The 22,466-nt window shown below is 39.2% G+C and overlaps 1 protein-coding gene across 2 annotated transcripts in view; it reads left to right on the top strand.

Annotated features, from left to right (window-relative positions):
* The window catches only part of Ctnnd2 (catenin delta 2), a 727,532-nt gene that overhangs the window by 133,384 nt on the left and 571,682 nt on the right, over window positions 1-22,466 (top strand). For both annotated transcript variants that reach the window (XM_057789656.1, XM_057789657.1), the window contains exon 2: window positions 6,271-6,407. In XM_057789656.1, the coding sequence (XP_057645639.1) occupies window positions 6,271-6,407 (137 nt within the window). The remainder of the gene's footprint in view (window positions 1-6,270; window positions 6,408-22,466) is intronic.

Raw genomic sequence — 22,466 nt, 5'->3', positions numbered from 1 at the left:
CAAATGGGTAGTTTTCTAACATCACAAATCTATAATCATTAACAAATTAAAGGTTGTCACTGTACCTTAGAGAGTCCTCCACAAGTGTCTCTTTAACACAACACCTGCTTCCAGTTCCCTTTCCTCGTAGTATTTTGAGAGCCATCCTGATGTCCCTCAAATCCCAGCCCAGGGGCTCCTTTTCCCTGATCCCCTCATCTTACTTAATGATCTTTTCCTGTCCTTTCTTCTTTGTTACACTCAACTTTTCTACTCTTAGGCATTCAACCTTCGACCTTCTTTTGCCTTTTCTGCAGACACGTAGATTCTTAGAATCATGACTGCCCCAGAGGAAGCTGTCAGCTGTCACTGTGAACCTCCCCTGTTGGCTCCCTCTACCTTTGGTGCTAGCCTTGGCATCTCAGGATGGAGGCTCAACTGGAACAGATTTTGGGGTGAGCACGGCTCACCCTCAACTGCTCCCTGTAACCTTTTGCAAAAACCATTTTGGATACATGGTTGATAAATTGCCTTTCACAGCATGGAAATAACTCATCTCACACGTAAAAGGAAGGGGGCTGCACAACATGCGGAAAGAGAGGAGGAGCCTTCCTTTCTCACAAACCTCACAGTTCTCAAATATGGCTGTGCATTTGCCATTCCCTGTGGTAGCGTCCATAGGCACTTCCCTTAACCTGCAGATGGAATGCTTGTCACTAAGAATAATAGAAATTACAAAATAATACATTATAATGCAAAACTTAATACCCCAGACCTTAAGTTTGTGGTGATACTCAGTTGGGTTTCACCTTCCTTGATGATCAGTAAACAGTCTATGTAGTGATACAGAATGTGTCTTTTGGACTTCCAAGCTATGATTAGCTTCCCACCGTGCTAATGTTTCTGGGACACAAGTAGAATGGATGGTATGATGCATACATTTTTTTCAAATTCTTTTTTTCAACTTGCCATTTTTATGTGTCAGGTCCCAGAAGCCTACTTGATTGATGGTTGTACCTTAGTATCCAAATACCCAGGATTCATGACTGTCAGGACTCTAGTGAGCCAAAGCCTTCAGCTAGCCTTAGGATTTCTGAAAATCTTTCCTAAGTCAAAATAAATCACTCAAGTACTATACAGAAAAGTGCTCCCAACAAAAAGCCCATTTTGCTTATATTACATGCTCTAGTAAGCAGCCACTATTGATTTTACTCTAATAGTTTATACATTAACTCAACAGATATTAACTGGCTGCAATATATCAGCTACTGAGCTAGGTGTGATATATTGAACATGGATCAAGACAGATCACACTTCTATCCTAATTACTCAGCTTTGACAGTGATTAACTATTTTCCTGTTTATTTTATGCCGAGCAGTGATTTTAAATTTCTCTTCTAAAGGACAGAAGAAAGGGTAGATGTGTTTATATCAGTGCAGAGCACATCTGACAGAGGATGGGTTTCTGCTTCCCCTTGGCAATCGTATATTACTTACAAACTGAAGATTGAGCTTGGGTGTCCACAGTGATCACACAACGGATGAGTTAAATGTTAGTGTTTTAATGCTAATCTGTCCTAGCCATGGGTTTTATACAGCTTACTTTTCATAAAAATGCCGACGCTTATTCTTGAACTCTTTGAAATATTGCAATTTGAGGTAAAAAATATAAAATAAAAAAGTGAAACATATTAAACTTTTAATGATTAAGCAGCTCGTATCCATATGTATTTAAATGGAAATTCTTGAAGTACTTCATTACTTAGAATTAATTTGGTATGAGTGATACATTATGAAAGCAATTCTAAGCGATGGCAGCAAAGCAAACAGTGTGTTATGTGAAAGTGTGCTTGTGTTTTAGAGCATACAACCAGGGGGTGTTGTCATGAGGAGCTGGTTCTAAACAGTAGCAGCACAGGGAATTCTAGTTGGGTACGAGGAGAAGTCTAGGGGAGTCCTATAAGCTTTTATAGGGTTGAAGGTAGAGATGAGAATGTCAGAAGGTGTATAGATAATGAAGTAGAAGGTGAAATACACTTATTCGGAGAAGAGTAAAATACGGAAAGTATGCAGACTTGACACTCGGAGTTTAGAAACACCTGTATGTTATTCTGATTAAAAAGAAAATGTGGTTTCTGGCTGAGCATTCACTTGCATAGGATTTGCACCAAACATAAACCTTGGAGGGTGGATGTGGGTTTTAGGTTTGCTGTAAGGAAGGCCACCTAATACTGTATGTTGTATATTGAGCGTTTCCTAAAGGTGCAAGCGTGAAAGTTTTGCTCCCTATGGTGGCCCTCATATTATGTGGTGGAACGTTTAGGAGGTGGTGTCTCATGGGAAGTTAGTGGGTTATTGATGCAGGCTATACAATGCGCCCTCTTCCTCTTCTTATTGCTTCGAAGCTTGTGAGGTGAGCTGTAGCTGGACTTTCTTTTGTGGGATCACCAGCCTGCAAAAAACAAGAAAACTTATTAATTATGAAAGCTTGACCTTAGCTTAGGCTTTTTCCCAACTAGCTCTTATAACTCAAATTAACCTGTTTCTACTAATCTGCATTCTGCCGTGTGGCTCAGTTACCTCTCCTCTGTATCCTGTGTACGACTTCTTCAGAGTTCAATTCCTCTCTCTCCCTAGAAGACTCATCTGTTCTCTCTTGCCTAGCTATTGGCCATCCAGCTCTTTATTAACCAATCAGAGGCAGAGACACATCTTTACAGTGTACAGAAAGATGATCCCATAACAGTGAGCACTTAGCTCTGCCATGCTTTGACTATGACTCTCCAACCAGAGATTTAAAATCAATGGTTCACTTACCATGGGCTCAAACATCAAGAATTGTGAGCTAAATAAATTTTTATGTTAAGTTAATTATTTCAGGTATTTTTCTATACACTTGGAGGACTGACTAACATTAAAATGGGCAGAACAGTTTTTGGTTGAAGGTTTGTAGACAATGTCCTTCGTGCCAGAGTCTTTTCTACCCAGTCTGGATATCGCGGCAAAGCCAGTCGCTAAGAATATAGCTCTGAACTCACCTAGACTTGCCTCCCTTCCTCCCTGAACATTATTTCTTCAGATTATGTCCAAATGTAACAACTCACAAATTCTCCCATTTAGGATGTGAACTGGGATTGCATCCAAGACTTGAATACGGAGTGTTTATCAGAGACATCCATAAAACTTGGTGTGTGTCACTAGTAATACCTTTTATTTTTCAATATAAGTATCTACAGGTCAGAGCTACATGCTATTGGACACTTGAAAATAAATAGTGCAGCATTCATTCCTGTATTTTTACCTCTAGAAATTTGTTTATTGAAAAAATATTATAAATTCCAAAATGAGACAGATATTACACATAAACATTAGGTAAGTCAATTTTGAAAATGTAAGTTTATCAGACATTGAATATTTATTGCACAATTAAAATCATACAGGACATTTTATGCATACAAGAAGCTATTCAGGACATATTGCTGAACAATGAAACCTGTATATTAAGTCTCTGTTCATTATAGAGAATATATTATATAAAAATCAGGTTGTCATACCTTCTTTAAAGTAAACACATTTCTGTATCTGGGATGGTAGATTTACTTAAGTGTTCCTTCCTCCCTCCCTTCCTTTGTTTCCTTCTTTCGAGGTTTCGAGCTTTTTATGTTCCTGCCGAGGCAGTTTGGGACTCAGTTCTGGCAGGTCATCTCCACATTTCTGTTGCCTCTTCTTTGTATAGCATAAGATAACAAGTTTGGGAGGAAGTGCTGACAGTCTTTGCTTCTCGGGCATAGTAGTGACCAGTGGTCAAGTTACAACAGTAACTGTCCTGCAAAAGTTACTGTCAGTCGTATTCATTCAGGCATGAAAGTTGCCTCAGATAACACATGCTCTGCATGGGGGGTAAGCCGTGAATATTTCACTTTGCTTCCTGCTCGAGCTTCAGAAGAATGATAGGAAAGGGGAGTTGGATAAACAGCACTGTGTATCTCTTAATTATGATCTTATTTGGATCAAATGTCAAAGGGTAATCCTCGGTTCAATGTCTATTAAACATTTTATTTTATTTAGATAGGTTGCTGCTATAGTTTTAAGAAATACATTCTATAAAACTTTGTTGTTAGACTAGCATTTCTGATGTGTTGCAGATTGTTGGAAATAGACATATCAAAAGGTACTAACGGAGGAATGGAAAGACAGAAAACCTGAGTTCTGGCTTCTTAGTAACTTTGAGACCTTACACAATTTCTTTATCAGAAGACACTTATGATAACCCTATCCTAGAACCCAAATTAACATGGATCAGATAAAATTTAGAGAGCATAAAATTTATAATAATGATTTAAAGTATGCAAGACTCTAACGTTCTCAGAGTTAGGTGCTTCTATGTATTCCTGTGGAAGCCGCCTGCGTGGGCAATGGCAGAGGGTCCAGTGTCAACCGCAGAGGTGGCTCTCTCAGATGCGACAATGTGACATTTTCTTTCTTACTCCTCTGGGTCTCTAGCTCCTTCCTTTCTGAAACATCTCCCAATTTCAATGCTGTAGGTCTCACTTCTTTACCTGGGTGCATTTGTTGACCTAAATGTCTCCATCCTGCAGAATCAAGAGACTTGGTCAGAAAAGGAGAGCACCTGGCAAAGTGATGTAAATGCATAGATACGTTTCAGGTGATCTTCCCAGCAGCACACCATAGTCATCCATTCTCTTAGTTTTCATCCTTTCGAATAGACATCTTGAACTTGTCAGCTGTAGATGCATCTCCCCTAGTCATATTTGTGCTGATCATAATTGTATATTCAAATTTTGTTTTCCTAAATATGATCATGGGTTCTGTTTTCCTGGGCTTATTTTCCAGTGCTTGCCTGATCCTCCAGGTGCTATTCTAAGTAGCTTACTTCAAGAGCTGGTTGGCTGAAAGGTGCAGTGAGAAGTTTGAATGACACATTTTTATTATATATTTTGGGTAAAATAGGGTTTAAGTGGGCTTTCTTAGGTTTTTATACCCCAGTAATATTAAACAACTGTAACAGATAACATCGAATAAGAGCATCTGTAGAAATTCTACCTCAGTATCAAAGCTAGGATGCTCTGAATGGGGTCATAGAAAGTACTTTTGGATATGCGAATTGCAGTGGTCCCTACTGTTGTGCTGTTATGAGAATACATTTCATCTATCCTTAGCCTTTTATTAGGATGTTGTGGTTAAAGTTTATCTTAGTTTTTAATGCTTTCTTTGTTAATGAATGTTGCTAGAGGAGATATGCACCTGACAGAGTAGTTTTTGTCTTAATCCATTCAGGATTAATCCATCATGCCAGTGACGGAGTGCTTGCCTGCTGTGTATAACACCCTGGGTTCAATCTTCAGCACTCTAAAATACATACATGCATACATACACTCATATATATATATATATATATATATATTCATCACTACTCTACCACTACCATCATCATCATCATCATCATCATTTTTCACAGTTATAGAGAGTCAAATAGTCCAAGTTCAAGGAACAGCAGAATCAGTATCTGGTGAGGTCCTATGTTCTACTTCATGGATGATTCTTTTCCCTATGTTTTCATATGGTGGGAGAAGGAGGGGTACCATTTGGGCCACTTTATCATAACACCAGCAGGCTCATAGCCTAATCAATACCAAATAGACTAATCAATTACCAAAAGTGTACCACCTCATGCCATTAAAATTCGAATCTGTGTGTGAGTTTGAGCAATGCAATAGAACAAAAATAACTTTGGAGAATCTTACCTGCACCAGTGTGTCCATTTTGTATTGATATTAATGTGAGTTGAGTTTATGATTTCTTTCTTAAACTTAGACTATGTAAATGGATTAAAAAAGGGGAGGGCTTTCTGGTTTTAAGAGGTTTAGTCTTCTCTCTGTCAGGATATGAACTTAACTGTGTGCAGGATGAACCAGCTGTTTTCTGTATTTCACAGTACTAACCAAACTTTTTTGGGGGGTGGGGTGGATATCCCTTTAATTATTGATAATAGTTGGTCATTTACGTTGTGTGATATCTTGCTTCTACCTTATCATAATTTATTGTCCCACATACAGGATAAGAGAGAACAAAGGCATGCCTTTGCTATCTCAGACTTGGTTGGGGTCAATACAGAGTAACATTTTGTTTGACTTCACTCTTCCTTGTTATAGAATTATAACACACTTGTTGGGACAGCTTGTGCCTTTTATTCCCCCAACTGAATTCCCTGCAGTTGTGTTTGTTTACGATGATGTGTGGTTGGTCTGACCTTGTCTTGTTTTGTTTCAGGAGCTATGCCTGTCCCAGACCAACCTCCTTCAGCCTCAGAGAAGACCAGCTCCTTGAGCCCAGGCTTAAACACCTCCAATGGGGACGGCTCTGAGACAGAGACCACCTCTGCCATCCTCGCCTCAGTCAAAGAACAGGTAGAAGCATTCTATTTGTGTCTCGTTCATGGGGGCATGTAAAAATTGTTTCTTTGGGTGAACATCCATGGTTACATTGTTTGAGCATAATATTATGTTACTATTTATTATATAAACAATATTAAAATATGGTTACAATTGTTTTTGACTTCATGCTGTTACTTGCGATTCAGGCAGCTTTTCTTAAAAACATAATCCAACATATTTCATAAAGAGGAGAACACGTTCATGGAGATAAACTTTTGGAAGGTATATTGATTAAATTGGCATTTGTTGTTATTGGGCATTTCAGGCCAAATACTTGGTGTACTGAAATATTGTCTAACCTGTCAACAAATATCTGGAAACTTAAAAATTGAGAATATGTTGATAATAGCTGAATATTGCAGTAAGTGAAGGGAAAATGTCTTTCCTGGTGTTTTTTTTTTTTAATGACTTCATTTTTGGGGGGGAATGGAACAAGATTGCACTGATACTTTAAAAGATTGTACGAAAACATAAACACTTGACAGTTTAAGGATACCAATAAAATTCATCATATAAAACATGTTAATTACAATACAGGAAAAATTCTACAACTTTCCCTATCAAAGTCTTCAAAACCTGATTGACTTCTCAGATATGTCATTGCTATAAAAATGGATAAATAATTAAAATTTAAGTCTGAGATTTAAAAAGAAACTGTTCTACAAATGCTATGCTTCTTGTAAATCAAAGGTGATTACACAAAACTGGATGGAGACTTGTATTTTCTCCTGCACATATTCTAGAGAGTAAAACAGTATAAAAATGTAATTGACATATAATTTTTGGATTTATTTAAAAAATGCAGTTTATAACTTGAAACATGCTCTACAGAATCTATAGATTGGGTGATAGGCATTTCTACCTGTGAAATGAATTCAGGCTATTTTCTTACAGTTATTTTGAATTCTTACAGACTTTAGATAGTTATCCTGCCATGTTGTAGAACATTAGACAGATTCTTCCGTTCAGTCATACTTTGTTGCCCAGCATTGCACCTCTCTGCTCCTTCACATCCCAGTCTTCGTGGGCCTCATTCTGCTCTCTGTTGGGTTTGAGCCATTTTATTCCATGTTGCTGGGTTCTCAGATGCATTTGTATAAAAGTGACACATGGAACACAGACAGGGAGGAGCACAACCCAAAGGTGGGGCCATCAAGAGTAGGCACTGCTCTGTATGCAAATGAAAAGTTCCAGAGGAAGCTGATCATGTTTAATAAGTGGGCTGATTACATCAGTGTAGGAAGCCACCTACATATCAATCCATCAGTAAAGCTAAAGGAGATGCCATTGACAGGGAAGATCAATGACGCTGTCAGGCATGCTCCCTAGTCCCAGGCCCACTTCAGAAAGTGTGCAGCTAAAGAGGTCTACAGGGAAAGCTGAGTAGATCGATTTGATCATCTAGAGCGGGAAATGTTAACTAGGATTGTGCTGCTCCACGAGTTTGGTGGTGACAATCCCATTCGTGAGTTTTGTGATCATTCTGAGGAAGAGTGGATGTGGGAGCCCAGTAGGGCTTTAGGCCAGCCCAGAACTTGGGACAGTTGAGGCAGCCTGGTGTCTTCTTTGGATTTGATCTGGAAGTCTTTTGAGACACTGATTTAGTTCACTGACAAAATATAAATTGGGAGATCAAAATTTAACAAGAAAATTGCATGACTTGTCTAATGACAAAAACAGTGTTTTATTGTGGGATTTGGTAGTGTAGCTTACAATGAGAGAAAAGGCATGAAACATAGGTCATCAATATTTTTACCATATCCCACAGGGACACATAAAGTTAGACAATTGTTTCGTTGTCGTTTTGATGTAGTCTCATATAACCCAGTCTAGGCTTAAATCATTATGTATCTAAAGAAATTGACTTTGAATTTCTAATTCTCCTGCCTCTACTTTACAAGAGCTAGAACTACAAGCATGTATGAACATTTTTGGCTTATGAGATTCTGGGGATTCAATTCAGGGTTTCTTGCAGACCAGTCAGACACTCTACTGAGTGACATAACCTGCCCGTGTTTAGGAATCTGTAGCCAGTATCATCTGTCTGGTTGTTTTGTAGACAAACATTATTGTTAAGATCTTATGGATATATGAATATGTGAAGATTCAAAGAAGGATAGAATATGCTTCCCAAATATACTAATCACAGCAGTATCAAGTGGATGGAAATAGCAAGACTTATTTTGTAGGACATAATGAAGGGCTTATAGCAGATTCAGATGTGAGTCAAAGTCCAATTCCTTTCCAGTTAGTATTCAATTTAATACAGAGGTGTGGTGGTTAAATGATGCCAGTGTGAACATCTCAAATAAAGTTAAAGTTCTTGCTTTATAATATATAGGGAAAAAACATCCAAGGAAATACTATAGCTGTAAACATGAAAAGTAAGCATATTTGAAAAAAATATGGGAGATAGATAGTTGATGTCAGGCAGTGGTGATGAGGGCTTTTAGGCAGAAAAGGCAAATTATTAGGGAATGTGTGGTATGTGAGGCAGTGGAGGAATAATAATAGTAAGGAAATTATGCATTAAAAAGTAGAAAATGGAGCTGAGACATGGCTCAGTGTTGAGAGCACTGGCTGTCCTTGCAGAGGACCTGGGTTCTGTTCTCAGTGCCCATATGGCAGCTCACCATGGTCTCTGCTGTTCTAGTTCTGATGCCCTTCCTGATGTCTGCAGGTACTAGACACATGGTGCACATGGTACAGGCACGCAAACCATTCATACACAAAATGCAAGTAAAATTTATTTAATTAAAAGTAGAAAATACCCGAGGAAATATATGTCATAGTGTAACAAAATGTCCATAGAGCTAATGTAACATTTTTTTCTAATGCTGATGAGAAAAAGAACAGACAAGATTAGTAAACTAAGTAGAAGAATGAAATTCACAGGAGAAAAATTCACACAAGTCATTGTTGTGGGGAGCTGCGGGCAGCATTCCCACCTGGCTCCTGGCTGCCTGGCTAGCTTATGCCCCAAAATAACAACACACAAACTGTATTCTTTTAAACACTGCTTGGCCCATTATATCTAGCCTCTTCTCGGCTAACTCTTGCACCTGGACTAGCCCATTTCTATTAATGCGTGTAGCACCCCAAGGTGCGCTTACCGGGAAGATTCTAGCCTATGTCCATCCTGGGTCGGAGCTTCATCACATCTGCCCCAGAGAGGAGAGGAAATGGCATCTGAGCTTACTTCCTCTTCCTCCCAGCATTCTGTTCTGTTTACTCCACCCACCTAAAGGCTGGCCAATCAAATGGGCCAAGACAGTTTCTTTATTAACCAATGACCTTCCTCCATCAAGTCATGGCTATGCATTTGCCTTTGGATACATACAATGTGCATGACGAAGTTTAAATACAAACAAATTCTCATTTGATTCTATCAAGTATTCCAGTGTAAAAAATGCTATTATTTTATTCTAACTAATGGTTAAGGTTTAGGGAAATCCTCATTTTTTTTTTAAATTCCAAAAAATGACAGTGAATTGCTGTATGCTTTCCTTGGTCAAAGGATCTGTTTGTATGCACTGGCTTTTGAGTAACATTGTGAGTATCTAGTAGGAGTATTGAATCCTTTCAAGTTTGGACAAATTGTCTATACCTTCAGATTATATATACATATACATAATATTTACACACAGATAATCTGTCTGTCTATCTATCTATCATCTATCATCTATTATCTATCATATATATATGTATATATATATATATATATATATATATATATATATATATATATATATGGATATTTAGTACCATGGTTATTTGGGGGCCACAAAAAAACTAGAAGAATATTGGCTAACAAAGAGAGGAAATGATAGCAAATTCTTTATGTATGCAATCATTAGTAAAGGTGAGTTGGAGCTGTATGAGTAGCATTTAAAAACAAAACTATGAGACATTGTAAAAGGAAATGGTATATAATGGTGTTACCAGGTCTTTAAAACAAGAAGATAAACTGGAATTTAAAAGCAAGAATTGAAATTGTGTGGTAGGAAAGTGGTGAGAATCTGAGGGATGTTGAAGGAGAAGAAAAGAATATGGTCAAAATATAGTCAATAAAAATGTTAACAAAAATAAATTATTTAAAAATTACTTGTTTTGGATATTCTAGAGACATTCAAAGGAAAAGATAAAAATGTTGCCTGTGATTTACTGATTGTAGTGGGGAGCTGCGGGCCTCTTCCCACAGCCCGGCTCATGGCTGCCTGGCTAGCTTATGCCCCAAAATAACGACACACAAACTGTATTCTTTTAAACACTGTTTGGCCCATTAGCTCTAGCCCTTACTGGCTAATTCTCATATCCCGATCAACCCATCTCTAATAATCTGTGTAGCATCAGTCTTACCAGGAAAGATTCAGCATGTCTGACCTGGCAGCTTGCTTCATCGCTTCTGGCTCTGAGAGGAGCTGCCCTGCATCTGAGCTCACTTCCTCTTCCTCCCAGCATTCTGTTCTGTTTACTCCACCCACCTAAAGGCTGGCCAATCAAATGGGCCAAGGCAGTTTCTTTATTAGCCAATGACCTTCCTCCATCAACTGATTAGAGTGTGTGATTACTTAGGAAGAATATACTGTGTTCATAGAGAGTACAGAAGATATCAAAAGTTACAACGGAAAATTTGAGTCTAAAATAAACATTTGTAAGATTTGGTCAGCAGAAATTCCTCTTCAAGCTGAGTTATGATTGGATCAATGTTGAGAACTCAGATGATGCTCTTAGTGCCAGACTTCATTGTTGTAAATAAAAGAGCCCCAACCAACCCAGCCCCCACCCCCGCCACACACACTTTTTTACATTATTGAGGATAGGTCCAAAGCCCCTACATCCAAGGCTAGACCTGTAACACTGAGCCCCACATCTACTCTCCACCTTCTTAAGGAGAATAATGTAAAACCTGAAGAATAATTTATCTAAGTAGTCGAAGAATTCAGTGTTTGATTTTAGGGAGCAAAACTGAGATTCTTCTGTGGTAGATGATTAAGATAAGAAGGAATCAAATGCCTTCCTGGGAACATGACGTGGAGCACGCTGAAGGGCTCAAGGGAGACCTGTGGTCTGATGTGTAGTGTTTGCTTAGGTGGAGTGAGAAACACACAAGGAAAATACAGAAACATTCTTGGGGTAGCCTCATCCAGACGATCCATCACTTCTGTATTAGGGGATTTAAGTTCTAAACAATTTTAAAGGATTGTTTTTTCTCTTAAATACAATTTTTATTTGTACAGTTTAAACAAATTAATGCTATTTCTACGAAATATCATGTTGTCATAAAAACTGACTTTAAAAGTTAGTCTTTTATTTTTTTCAAGTTTTCTTCTTATTCATGGGTATGTATGTGTGTCTGTGTTAGTGTGTGCCATTTGTCCAAGCAAGTGCCCTTAGAGATAAAAATAAGATATAGGATGTCCTGGAGCTGGAGCTATGGGTAGTTGTAAGAAACCTTTCTTTGGATGCTAGGGACTGATCAGACCTTCTGAGATATGTGTGTGTACACACACACACACACACACACACTTAACAGCTCTACCATCTCTACAGCTCCAAGTTATTCATTTCTATCATTAGCAATAACATACAATGTAGTTTTGTATTTTTAATTTAAAGAATACAATTTTATCTCTATCCTATAGGTAATTTTGAAAACTGGCTATTTGACTAGAAATCACATTTATGAATAAGGAATTTCAAGTAGAATCTTCTCTGATATCACATCATGTTCTAATCCTGTCTTTTTGGAAGTCAATCATTTCTGCAGCAGGGAAGTCATTCTTTTGTACAGCAGGCATATGTTCTGAATTATCATGCAGTAGTTGAATAATTCATTAACCCATTCATCATACATACTAAGAACTTTATACTATCCGCATCAGCATACACTAGGGCAATGTGCACAGTGAAAATCGAGTAGCTAGAGTTCATTAAAATAAGTTGTTAATGAGATGCAGGCTGGTAGTTAACTTGAATGGAAATAAATTCTAGTTTACAACCACAGATTGAAACTTAAGTCATGCTACACCATGTGCTTGGTACCTCACAGAAAGGCGTGAGTGAAATGTTTGTAAGATGAGTCCTTGAACATAGCCGTCATGCATTGTTCGACATAAATGTGTTCACTGATTTTTATTTTTGCTGCAATTTCCTATCTTGATTTTCATTTAACTAGTGGATTTTCCACCTTCGTTCTTAGCATAAATAGATGGTTTAGCATGATAGGTGGTTAGTTAATTCCCATGTATCAGTTTCCTTGCCTCAGAATCCCTGCCTCACTTCCAACAGTTACCAAGTCTCTCCTATGGAATTTTTGAGAAATACCTAATCTTCACTTTCTGTCCTGTAACTGAGTGTTCTTCACCTAGTGAGTAGGGAAGAATGAGCATGCATTGTGTGGTGAGGCCGTGATGCCAGTCATTTGGATAAATAAGACTGGCCATGGGTACCTTTGTGGAAGGCATTATTCAGTCGTGTTTCCCAGGCCCCTACTGTGTGCTCAGGACTGTAATTATGAAAGTTGATTCTCAGATTTCGAGTGTGCCTTCATGACAGGTATGTGATAAGGTTTAGAATGCAAGGGTGGGAGGGGAGGGGCATTGAGGAAGAGAAGGCTCAGGAGAGCTGATCTTATGATGGAAGATGGAAATGACCCATGACTTGTGTAACTGGTGTTACCTGAGAGACCGTCATTGAGTGGACAAGAGTGAGCTGAATCCAGGATACACGTGGAATGGAGACAATTTAACTTTTTCAAATGGCTGCAGAGCCAGTTCCGCTGAGTCTAGTTTAGGAAGTTCGGGTTGTTGTTCCTACTGTTATCACACTGGCCCTGCCTACTGGTTTGAGTTCATAACTTCTAAATATGTAAGGAGTTGGGCTGAACCAAGTTAGAGAAAGAGAGACAAGGGAAATGAGGGATGAAAGACTTTATTTCTACGTCTTAGAATCCCCACCAAGTGAAAAAGATTACTGACTAACATGCCAATAGAAGAAGGGCTTCGTGGCCACACTGAAGATGATGTAAACCCAAGTATGGGTACTTAAAACCAGGAACTGGAAAGCAACTGTCGATAATGCCAAGACTCACGTTAAAACCATGAAACTGAGGGCATTAATAAAAATGGAGATGGCACATCTGTTGACAGCTGGTGTGGGAGTGGAGGTGGGGCAGTTGTGAGGAAGGCCTGGCGCTCTCTCCGGTGAGGAAGAGAGAGCTGGAGGTCATGCCTTGCTGCTGGAGAACAAGCTTGCCGGCCTGTGATCAGCTAGAGGACAATCACTTTGGTCTATGTTTGCTTGCCTTCATTTAGAAAAATAATGGTATGAAGTTGGTGTGTTCTCCAAACACGAGTTTATATTCGACCATACTTTATAACGTTTGCCTTCGTGTTCTGTTTGCAATGAATCTGAATATTACACTTGCTCTTTACAATATTATAAATCCCCTGGAAATATACTTTTGATTAAAAATAACATCTCCTCTGTTGTTTAGCCACTGTATCATTCGATAATTTTGTGCTTTCAAAAATTAGTATCCAGGTGAGCTTTCTAACTTATATTTTGTATGTGTTTCTGTGTCATGCATACATCTATGCTTGTTTGCGTGTGTATGTGTGTGGCAAGGCCAGAAGTTGATATATAGTAATTTTTCCAGTCACCACCCCTCTTATATACTGAAGCAGTACCCTACTTGAATCCACAGTTCACCAACTTTTCCAGTCAAAATAGTCAGCTTGATCCAAAACTCTTCTGTACTTGCCTCTTCCATGGCTGGGATCTCAGGCTGGCTGCCACACATTCTCAGCCTTGCAGGTGGTGCCGGGCATCCAGACTTGGGCCCTTGCATTATACGGCTAGCACCTTTACCTTCTGAGGTATCTCCCAAATACTCCAAAGTGGCTTTTTTATGAGGTAGAAGAAATTAATTGAGGAGTTTTACAGTCTTACTTAGTGCTTATTGATATTTGCACACTGTGTTAGCTATATAAATGACTTTTTCCACCATTCAGGTTTATTCAATTGTGAATCAGCCACACGGAGGATTTCTAGGCGTATGCTAGTTTGTGTAAAGACATTTTTTTCCCCATAGCATTTACCAGGCTCCTATTGTGTGCCCAGGACTGTGATTACAAAGGTTCATTCTCAGATTTGGAGCTTGTCTTCATGAAAAACATATATTTTTCATGTATTTTTAAAGTATAAATATTGCAAAGTTTTACACATTATTGAATTCCAAATGATTTATACAAAAAAGTACTCAGCACCGTTAAGACGCTTAGCACTGATGCCCTGTTGCTGCCGTAGTTTTACTTATTCTCCCCCATCACACACATTGTAAATCATATTCCTGATTAGAGAGGCATTTTCTGGGCCAGTGTTGAGTATTTGAGGATTAAGAGATAGCAAAGACCATCCTCTTGTTTATACGCCCTTGTGCTTGTCATTCAATAGAGGAAGAGACAGAGCTGGAGGCATTTCTGTGCTTCCAGTCTGACCGAACCACTCCACTGTGCCCTTGACACAGGATGTGCCTGCCATAGTAAGGCACATATAAACTATAAACTATATAAATTAGTTGTTCTTTTCTTTTTTTTTTTTTTTTTTTTTTTTTTTGGTGATTCAATCTTGAGAGCTCATGTCCATACCTGGGTCGGCCTGACTCTTGCCCTGAGCAGTTGCCCTCCTGTTAAGCCCTGTGATATAAATGCATGTAATATTTGTATGTTTCCCAATAAACTCCAACTCTGCTTCAAGAACTTTAATTTTATGTAAAATTAAATTTTACTCTTTTGCATTCATCCACTGGATGCTCTACTTCCCTTTTAAAAATATAGCTTCTATATTTATAATTTTAAAGAACTGTAGGATGGTGTCTTAGGGTTTCTATTGTTGTGACAAAACACACCATGACCACCGAACAAATTGGGGAGGAAAGGGTTTATTAGGCTTATACTTCAGTATTGCTGTTCATCATTAAAGGAAGTCAGGGCAGGAACTCAAAACAGGGCAGGATCCTGAAGGCAGGAGCTGATACAGAGGCCATAAGTAAGCAGTAGGGGAGCTGCTGACTGGCTTGCTTTCCCTGGCTTGCTCAGCCCACCCTCTTACAGAACCCAGGACTAGCAGTCCAGGGATGGCAGCACCCACCATGGGCTGGGTCCTCCCCCATCCATCCCTAATTGAGAAAATACCATACAGCTGGATCTCATGGAGGCATTTCCTCAACTGAGGCTCCTTCCTTTGATGACTCTAACTTATGTCAAGTTGACACACAAAACCAGCCAGCACAGCATAGAAGAACAGCATTTTAAAGATAAGATTATCTTTTCCCTTCATATGATAGTCTCTTAGTTGCTGTTCCCCAGTTTTGCATATTGCTTGACCTTTTAACGTTATTGATGCTACTACAAACACAGCTGTAGCTCTGATAACACAGTATGGAATATGACAGAGCACCATGAAACATCCCCTAAAAAGTATTCTGGAAAAGCATTTTGTGAAAGTAATGACAGAGTTATTTTCCATGGAGAGAAGGAAATTCAAACACCTTCGGGAAAGGTCAAGAACAGAAAGGATTACCTACAAAGACCAGTGAACTTTAGATTCATTTAGTCAGAAAGGCAGGGATTAGACGTACCATAATACCAGCATGGAAATTTTTCCACATGTCAAAATTAAAAAGAAAGTTACTTTGTTCTTGACTTTCAAACTTCATATCTTGTTTCAAGCCTTGCATAAATAAAGGAAGAAATGATTGCCAAAGTACGATTGTCCCTACATTTTCTTACTCATCAGAAGCTGCTTTAGGAGAGTGTGTTTCTCAAGGTGTTGCTAGGAGCCTACATAGTGGGGTTTCTGTAGTTTAAAATATAGTTTACAACAAAATATATACAAAAATATAGTTTACAACAAAAATAGGACAGAATCTCAGGCAAGACCTCTGCACGTCACTGACAAGGATGACCGGGCTGTGGAGTTCTGGAGTTGCCTGTATGGAAGAAAAGGATAGTCAGTATTCAAACGGTCAGACAGGGGCTGGACAGATGCAGAAATGAGGGCGACACAAAGGTAACAGCTGTTAGGAACTCGGGAGCTAAGGCTGCAAGTCATCTTTCTCTCCGACCATTCTCCTCTCACATATTGTTCTGCTGTTTCCTGTGAGGTATCTTGTCTTTGTCTCTTAAAATGTATTTTCTCTAAAAATTTCCAAATACATCTCTCCTCAGGACATTTCATTATCTACTTATCTGCTTGAAAAGCTCCACTCCACTCTAAGGGTGAATCCAATGGATTCCCTGTGCCCCTTTCTCTGTAACCGCTCATCGTGGGGTTCATATTCATATGGCCGTGGAGACTATGACGATTCGGCTTTGCATGCAAAGTAGGAAGGAAGCTTTTAGCATATAGGGTTTTGAAAAATGTTTTGGTGCCACTTACCATTCTCTCATATTTGTCAAAAGAAATCATTGTTAAATATTTATCATGTGGAATCATATTAAATATTTAAAATATAATATTTTAGCGTTTTATGGATTCCATGATTAAAGTAATTCTTGAATATTATGTGGAATACACAAATACTTATAAAAATTTTATTTTGTGATTATTGATACAATGTTTATTTTGCTTGGTAACTATTATGACCTATTGTAACTCATTTAGCATATCAGTAGTATTTTATATTATTACATTTTTCATCTTTTTCTAATATATACAAAATGCAAAATCATTGTGAATTTTTTAATAGTATATTTTTTTAAATTTATACGAGTGTTGGTTTTCTCTGTTGATTCAATTTTGTTAGTATAAAAAAATTCAGCTGCATGTCATACTTTCTCATTCATAAATCATTTGGTCTGCTCTGACGGAGGTGCCTGGAGCAAAGTTTTGGAAAAGAGTTTAATGACCCTTACAAACTCTCTGGGAAAATATGTCATAATTAATTACTGATAAGGGCCTCAGGCAGAACAACAAAGCAGGAACTCTTGGAATATAAAATTCAATGCCTTGTGAGTAGTTTTCTTAGAGTAGGAAATGAACACATGGAACTCCAGGAAAAATAAACAGGGAAAACACTTGTTGCTCACAAAAACAGAGATAAATATGTCAGCCTAGCATCCGTCTGTCCAGCAGTTAGCTGTGTGGTCGGAATAATTGCGATAACACACAACTCATTAGAGGACGAGGAAGCACTCATAAACAGTGTCTCAAATAAAATACTTTTCTAAAAGAATATATCTTTAAATCTGCACTACTTTATAAAATACATATTTGTTTTTTATAAATTCACATGCAAAATTGTCTCTCAGGCATATAATGTTTATCTGATAAAGGTTGTATCCGAGGAGGCTGCTGGGAAACCGAAATGAAACATCCATGTTTGCTGTCAGTGGTGGCTCTCACACAGTACCCAGTCTCATGTCTTAAATACAACAGTAGACGTGTGATAGATATGCTCTCTGTCCATCTTCCTATGAAAATGTTTTCCTAGCACAAGGGTTCTTTCTGCTCAGCTAAGACGGTTTCCCCTTCAGCGCTGAGCTCCACTGTGCTAGGGACAGGGAGGGACTGACAATTCCTTTAGCAATAGACGAGAGGGTCATTAGTGACGATTTAATCAGTACTTAGACACTGCACAGTTAGTGAGTTCTTTCTGTGGACAGGGTGTAATCCTTAGAGAACACTGGCTTAAGTGCGGTTCTACTTTACTGGGGCGTTCCTGTTGTAGAGAGTCAGTGCTTTTGGACTGGAGTTATCTGTACCATGCATCGATGACATAGGTAAACATGCCTGAGGCAGGCTGTCACTCATGTTCAAGTTGCTGTCGCCGGGCCGCGATCATAAAAGGCATGAACAGGTTCAAGCCTGGGGCTCTAATTGAGCCTGCTCTGTGGCTTGCTGCTGCTGGAACATGAAGATCAGCATTCTCGCCTTTCGCTAATGATGACTTCTGACTGCCACACTCCACTCATGGCCTTGGGAGTCAGTTGGACTGCTTGCCTAATTATTGTGGAAAAAGAGCAACTCAATAAGGCAAAAAGAGAAAAATCACTTTTGACATGTGATCCTCCACATTTAGAGAGTTGGGATCGAGTCATGTGGGGATGCCTTTGCAGCTACACATCTGAGATGTTATGCTTCCGGGTGACGTCGCACTCAAATGAAGACTTAAAACAACACATAAGTCAGTGCCAGATTATGCCAGAGTTGTTTTAGGCAATCACAAACAATGCGATGTGCAATTTTGATGCTCATCTCTTCTGTTAGAGGTGATATTGTAAGCCCCATGTGTTGGTCCCTGAAATTGCCACACTCATGACAGAGGAGAGGCGCTCTACCCAAACACGTCAGCCTGATACGCAGATCACCTATTAGCAAAATGAAACACCACTAGCTGCCTGTTCCAAGTGTTTATTTGAGACCCGAAATTGCCTGCTATCGACCTCCTGTCAAAAACTCAGGCAATTTATTCTTAAAATTAATAAATTAGAGTGAAAATACTCCCTCTTTGGGGAACTCTGCTCAAATTGGGAGCAGCAACTCAGCCCTCCATGGAATACTGTCCAAGAGCTTGGCTTTAATACTGCCAGGGAGAAAATATACCACCACATCTAAGATGATGCAAGAAGAAAAATGGCCATTCTGAGAGCTTTGCTGGGTTACACAAAAGGCTAACATCGGGAATCTTTCCGATGTGTTCACTACTTAATATTTAATAAGAAAAATTTAGAAATAGATGTGCAGTGCTGCTGTTAACTGGTTAATATCAATTAATAGGAACAGACATTTTATGATACATTAGCTAATTAATTCATTTTTCTAAAGCTTGCAAATTTTTTTATAGCCCAAATTCCCTACAGTTCTTCCCCTTCCTCCCATGCTGTCAATTTACTAAAGAGGTCTTGTCTACATCCCCTTCCGGGGCGGTCCATGTATGTCCCTCTTAGGGCTCTCCTTGTTTCTCGTCTTCTCTGGGGTTATAGACTGCGGGCTGGTTATCCTTTGCTTTATGTCTAATATCCACTTATGAGTGAGTACATACTGTGTTTGTCTTTCTGTGTCTGGGTTACCTCACTCAGGATGAGTTTTTCTAGTTCCATATATTTGCCTGCAAATTTCAAGATTGATGACTACCTTGATTGTCATCATAGAATCTTCATCCAGTAACTGATGGAAACAGAGGTAGAGATCCACAGCTAAGCACTGGGATGAACTCCTGGAGTCCAGTCATAGAGATGGAGAAAAGGGACCAAGACCATGATGGGGAAACCCACAGAAACAGCTGACCCGAACAAGTGGGAGCTCACTGAACCTGGACTGATGCTGGGGAACCTGCATAAGACAGAGCTAGGCTCTCTGAATGTGGGTGACAGTTCTGTGACTTGGGCAGTTTGTGGGGCCACTAGCAGTGAATCCAGTATTCCTAGTATATGAACTGGTGCTTTGGAGCTTATTCCCTATGGAGGGATACCTTCCACAGCCTAAATACAGGGGGCAGGGCTTTGGAACTGCCTCGAGTGATGTGTCAGACTTTGTTGACTCCCCATGGGAGGCCTCACCCTCTTTGAGGAGTGGATGAGTTTGTGGTGGCCATGAGGGGGGGGGAGTAGGAGGACAGGAGGAGGAGGCAACTGGGATTGATGTGTAAAGTAAGCTTGTTTTTAAAAATAGAACAATATAAAAATAAGTAAAAAATAGTGATGTAGTATTATATCTAGTTTGGTGTGCTTGTTTACTTTGATTGCCAACTTGACAGGATCCAGGATCATCCTGAAGACAAATTCATAGGCTCATCTTGGAAGGGTTTCTAGGTTGGGAAGACTGCTAAAACAAAAAAAGATACAGGGAGTTTAGCACAAGCATTTACCTCTCTCAGCTTCCTGGACTGGATATAATATGGCCAGCTCTTGACTCCAAGATGCCCCTGCCATGTGGGACCCTCAAACTATGAGTCCAAATACATCCTTCCTCCCTTAGTAAGCATTTGCCGTGGCAGTTTGTCCATGCAATGAGACACATTCCTGGTACACTTTGTATGAATGGGTCAAGAAGTTTTTGTAAGAGATACCTTTGTGGTGGGTACCCAACCACCCTAAGGCCCATACATGTGCACAGTGTCCCAAGTTCATGCTAACCATGCAGGATTGATGGCGTGGGAGTGGCCGAGTGAACCAATGTGAACATCCGAGTTTGGCTATATCTCTTTGTCTAGCTCTGTTTTGTGAGAGGAGTTCACTGACCTGTAGCAAAAGTTAGGACGACTAGAATACATGTTCTGTGAAAAAAAAAAAAAAAAAGCCAGAATGGTTAGTTGTTTTATTTATTTTTTTTTGAAGTTTTAGTTGATATGAACAAGTATCTTTTTGATAAAGTTTTTTTTTGTTTGATATAGTTTTAGAGGACTCAAAAAATGTCTCTAAAAAAGACTGTTGAGTAATTCAAATCGTGCTGGCACAACCAAATGATTCTCAGTAGGTCGCACATGTGGGATCTCATGCCCTCCCTTTATATGACAGTGTGATGGACAGTGCCTTTGAAGGCAGACCCATGACATCTCCTTTTCATTCAGGAGATGACTGTGAGACCCTTTTACAAACTTAGTGATCTGCTGCAGCACCCCCAGAGTATTCACTGAAGGCCAGGCCACTTAGAACTGACTTCCAAGGAAAGAATAGGATGGAGAAATCTGCCTTCTGCTTGCTTCTGTGACTTGGCTAGCATTCTGCAGTTAATTAAAGGCTATTTCCTTAAGCAAAACGGCTCATTTGCTTATAGGTAAGGTCTGCAATTAAGCCAGTTACTGTAAAGTAATGATTCCCAGGAACCTGCCAGGGTGGACTGGAACAGAAACCTTTGCACACTGCTCGTTTGATTTGCTTTCCTGCCTTACCAGCCAGAGAGAGCAGTGACAGACCGGAGATAACATGCTTCTAGAAGGCGTTTGGCATTCTTTTGAGATAGTCTGTAGCAGAATGTGTTCATGAGGAGCACACCCATGACATAGCCATCTTCCCTACATATAGAACTGGACTGGACTAGAGACAAATCTATGTTAATTTGGAGTCCACTTTTCTAACTGCTCCTGACTTAGGGACACTGAGGGACAGTCCATCTTCCACAAAAAGCATAAGGAGTTTTATTTCCACATAGCTGCTGTTGCTCTGCTTGATAAGGACAGGAATAGCTAACAGCAATGTGCCAAAATATAACTTCTCTTGTTTAAATTCCTAAGTCCTCCTCATTTTCAACATAAGAAAGATTGCACTGTACCCCTGTTTAAATTAAGATGAGGCTGAGGAAAAAATGTGATTCATATAGCCACAGATTATTAAATTTCTGAGTGTGGTTCAAAAATAAATTTCCCTGCTTTTAGAGTAAGTTCACTTCTGTGCTTTGTAACTTTACCTGAACTAAGTTATAGAAAGGAGAAATTTAGGCAATGAGCTTTACTAAAATAAGCCACACACACATACACACACATATATCATCATCATCATTATCACCATCATCACCATCATCATCATCATCACCATCATCATCATCCTCCTCCTCATCATCATCACCATCATCCTCCTCCTCCTCATCATCATCACCATCATCATCATCCTCCTCCTCCTCATCATCATCACCATCCTCCTCCTCCTCCTCATCATCATCATCCTCCTCCTCATCATCACCACCATCATCATCATCATCACCGTCATTGTCGTCATCATCATCACCATCATCGTCATCATCATCATCATCACCGTCATTGTCATCATCATCACCATCATCATCATCCTCCTCCTCATCATCACCATTATCGTCATCGTCATCATCATCATCATCACCATCATCGTCATCATCATCATCATCATCATAGTTGTTGTTGTCCCTAGGAATATAGATATATTTAAAGACTCAGGGAAATATTTGTTTCTCTTTAAAATCAACTGCAGTCAGTTTTACTGGGTTTCCTTTTTTATCTTTTTTTCTACAAATTTTAGCTCAGCAGGGACACTCCTCCATCATATTCATTCTGTG

This window comes from Chionomys nivalis, chromosome 15 (genome assembly GCF_950005125.1).
Source record: "Chionomys nivalis chromosome 15, mChiNiv1.1, whole genome shotgun sequence".
NCBI classification, from domain to species: Eukaryota; Metazoa; Chordata; class Mammalia; order Rodentia; family Cricetidae; genus Chionomys; species Chionomys nivalis.
The sequence above is the reverse complement of the archived record's forward strand: the minus strand, read 5'-3'. Positions and strand labels throughout refer to the sequence as shown.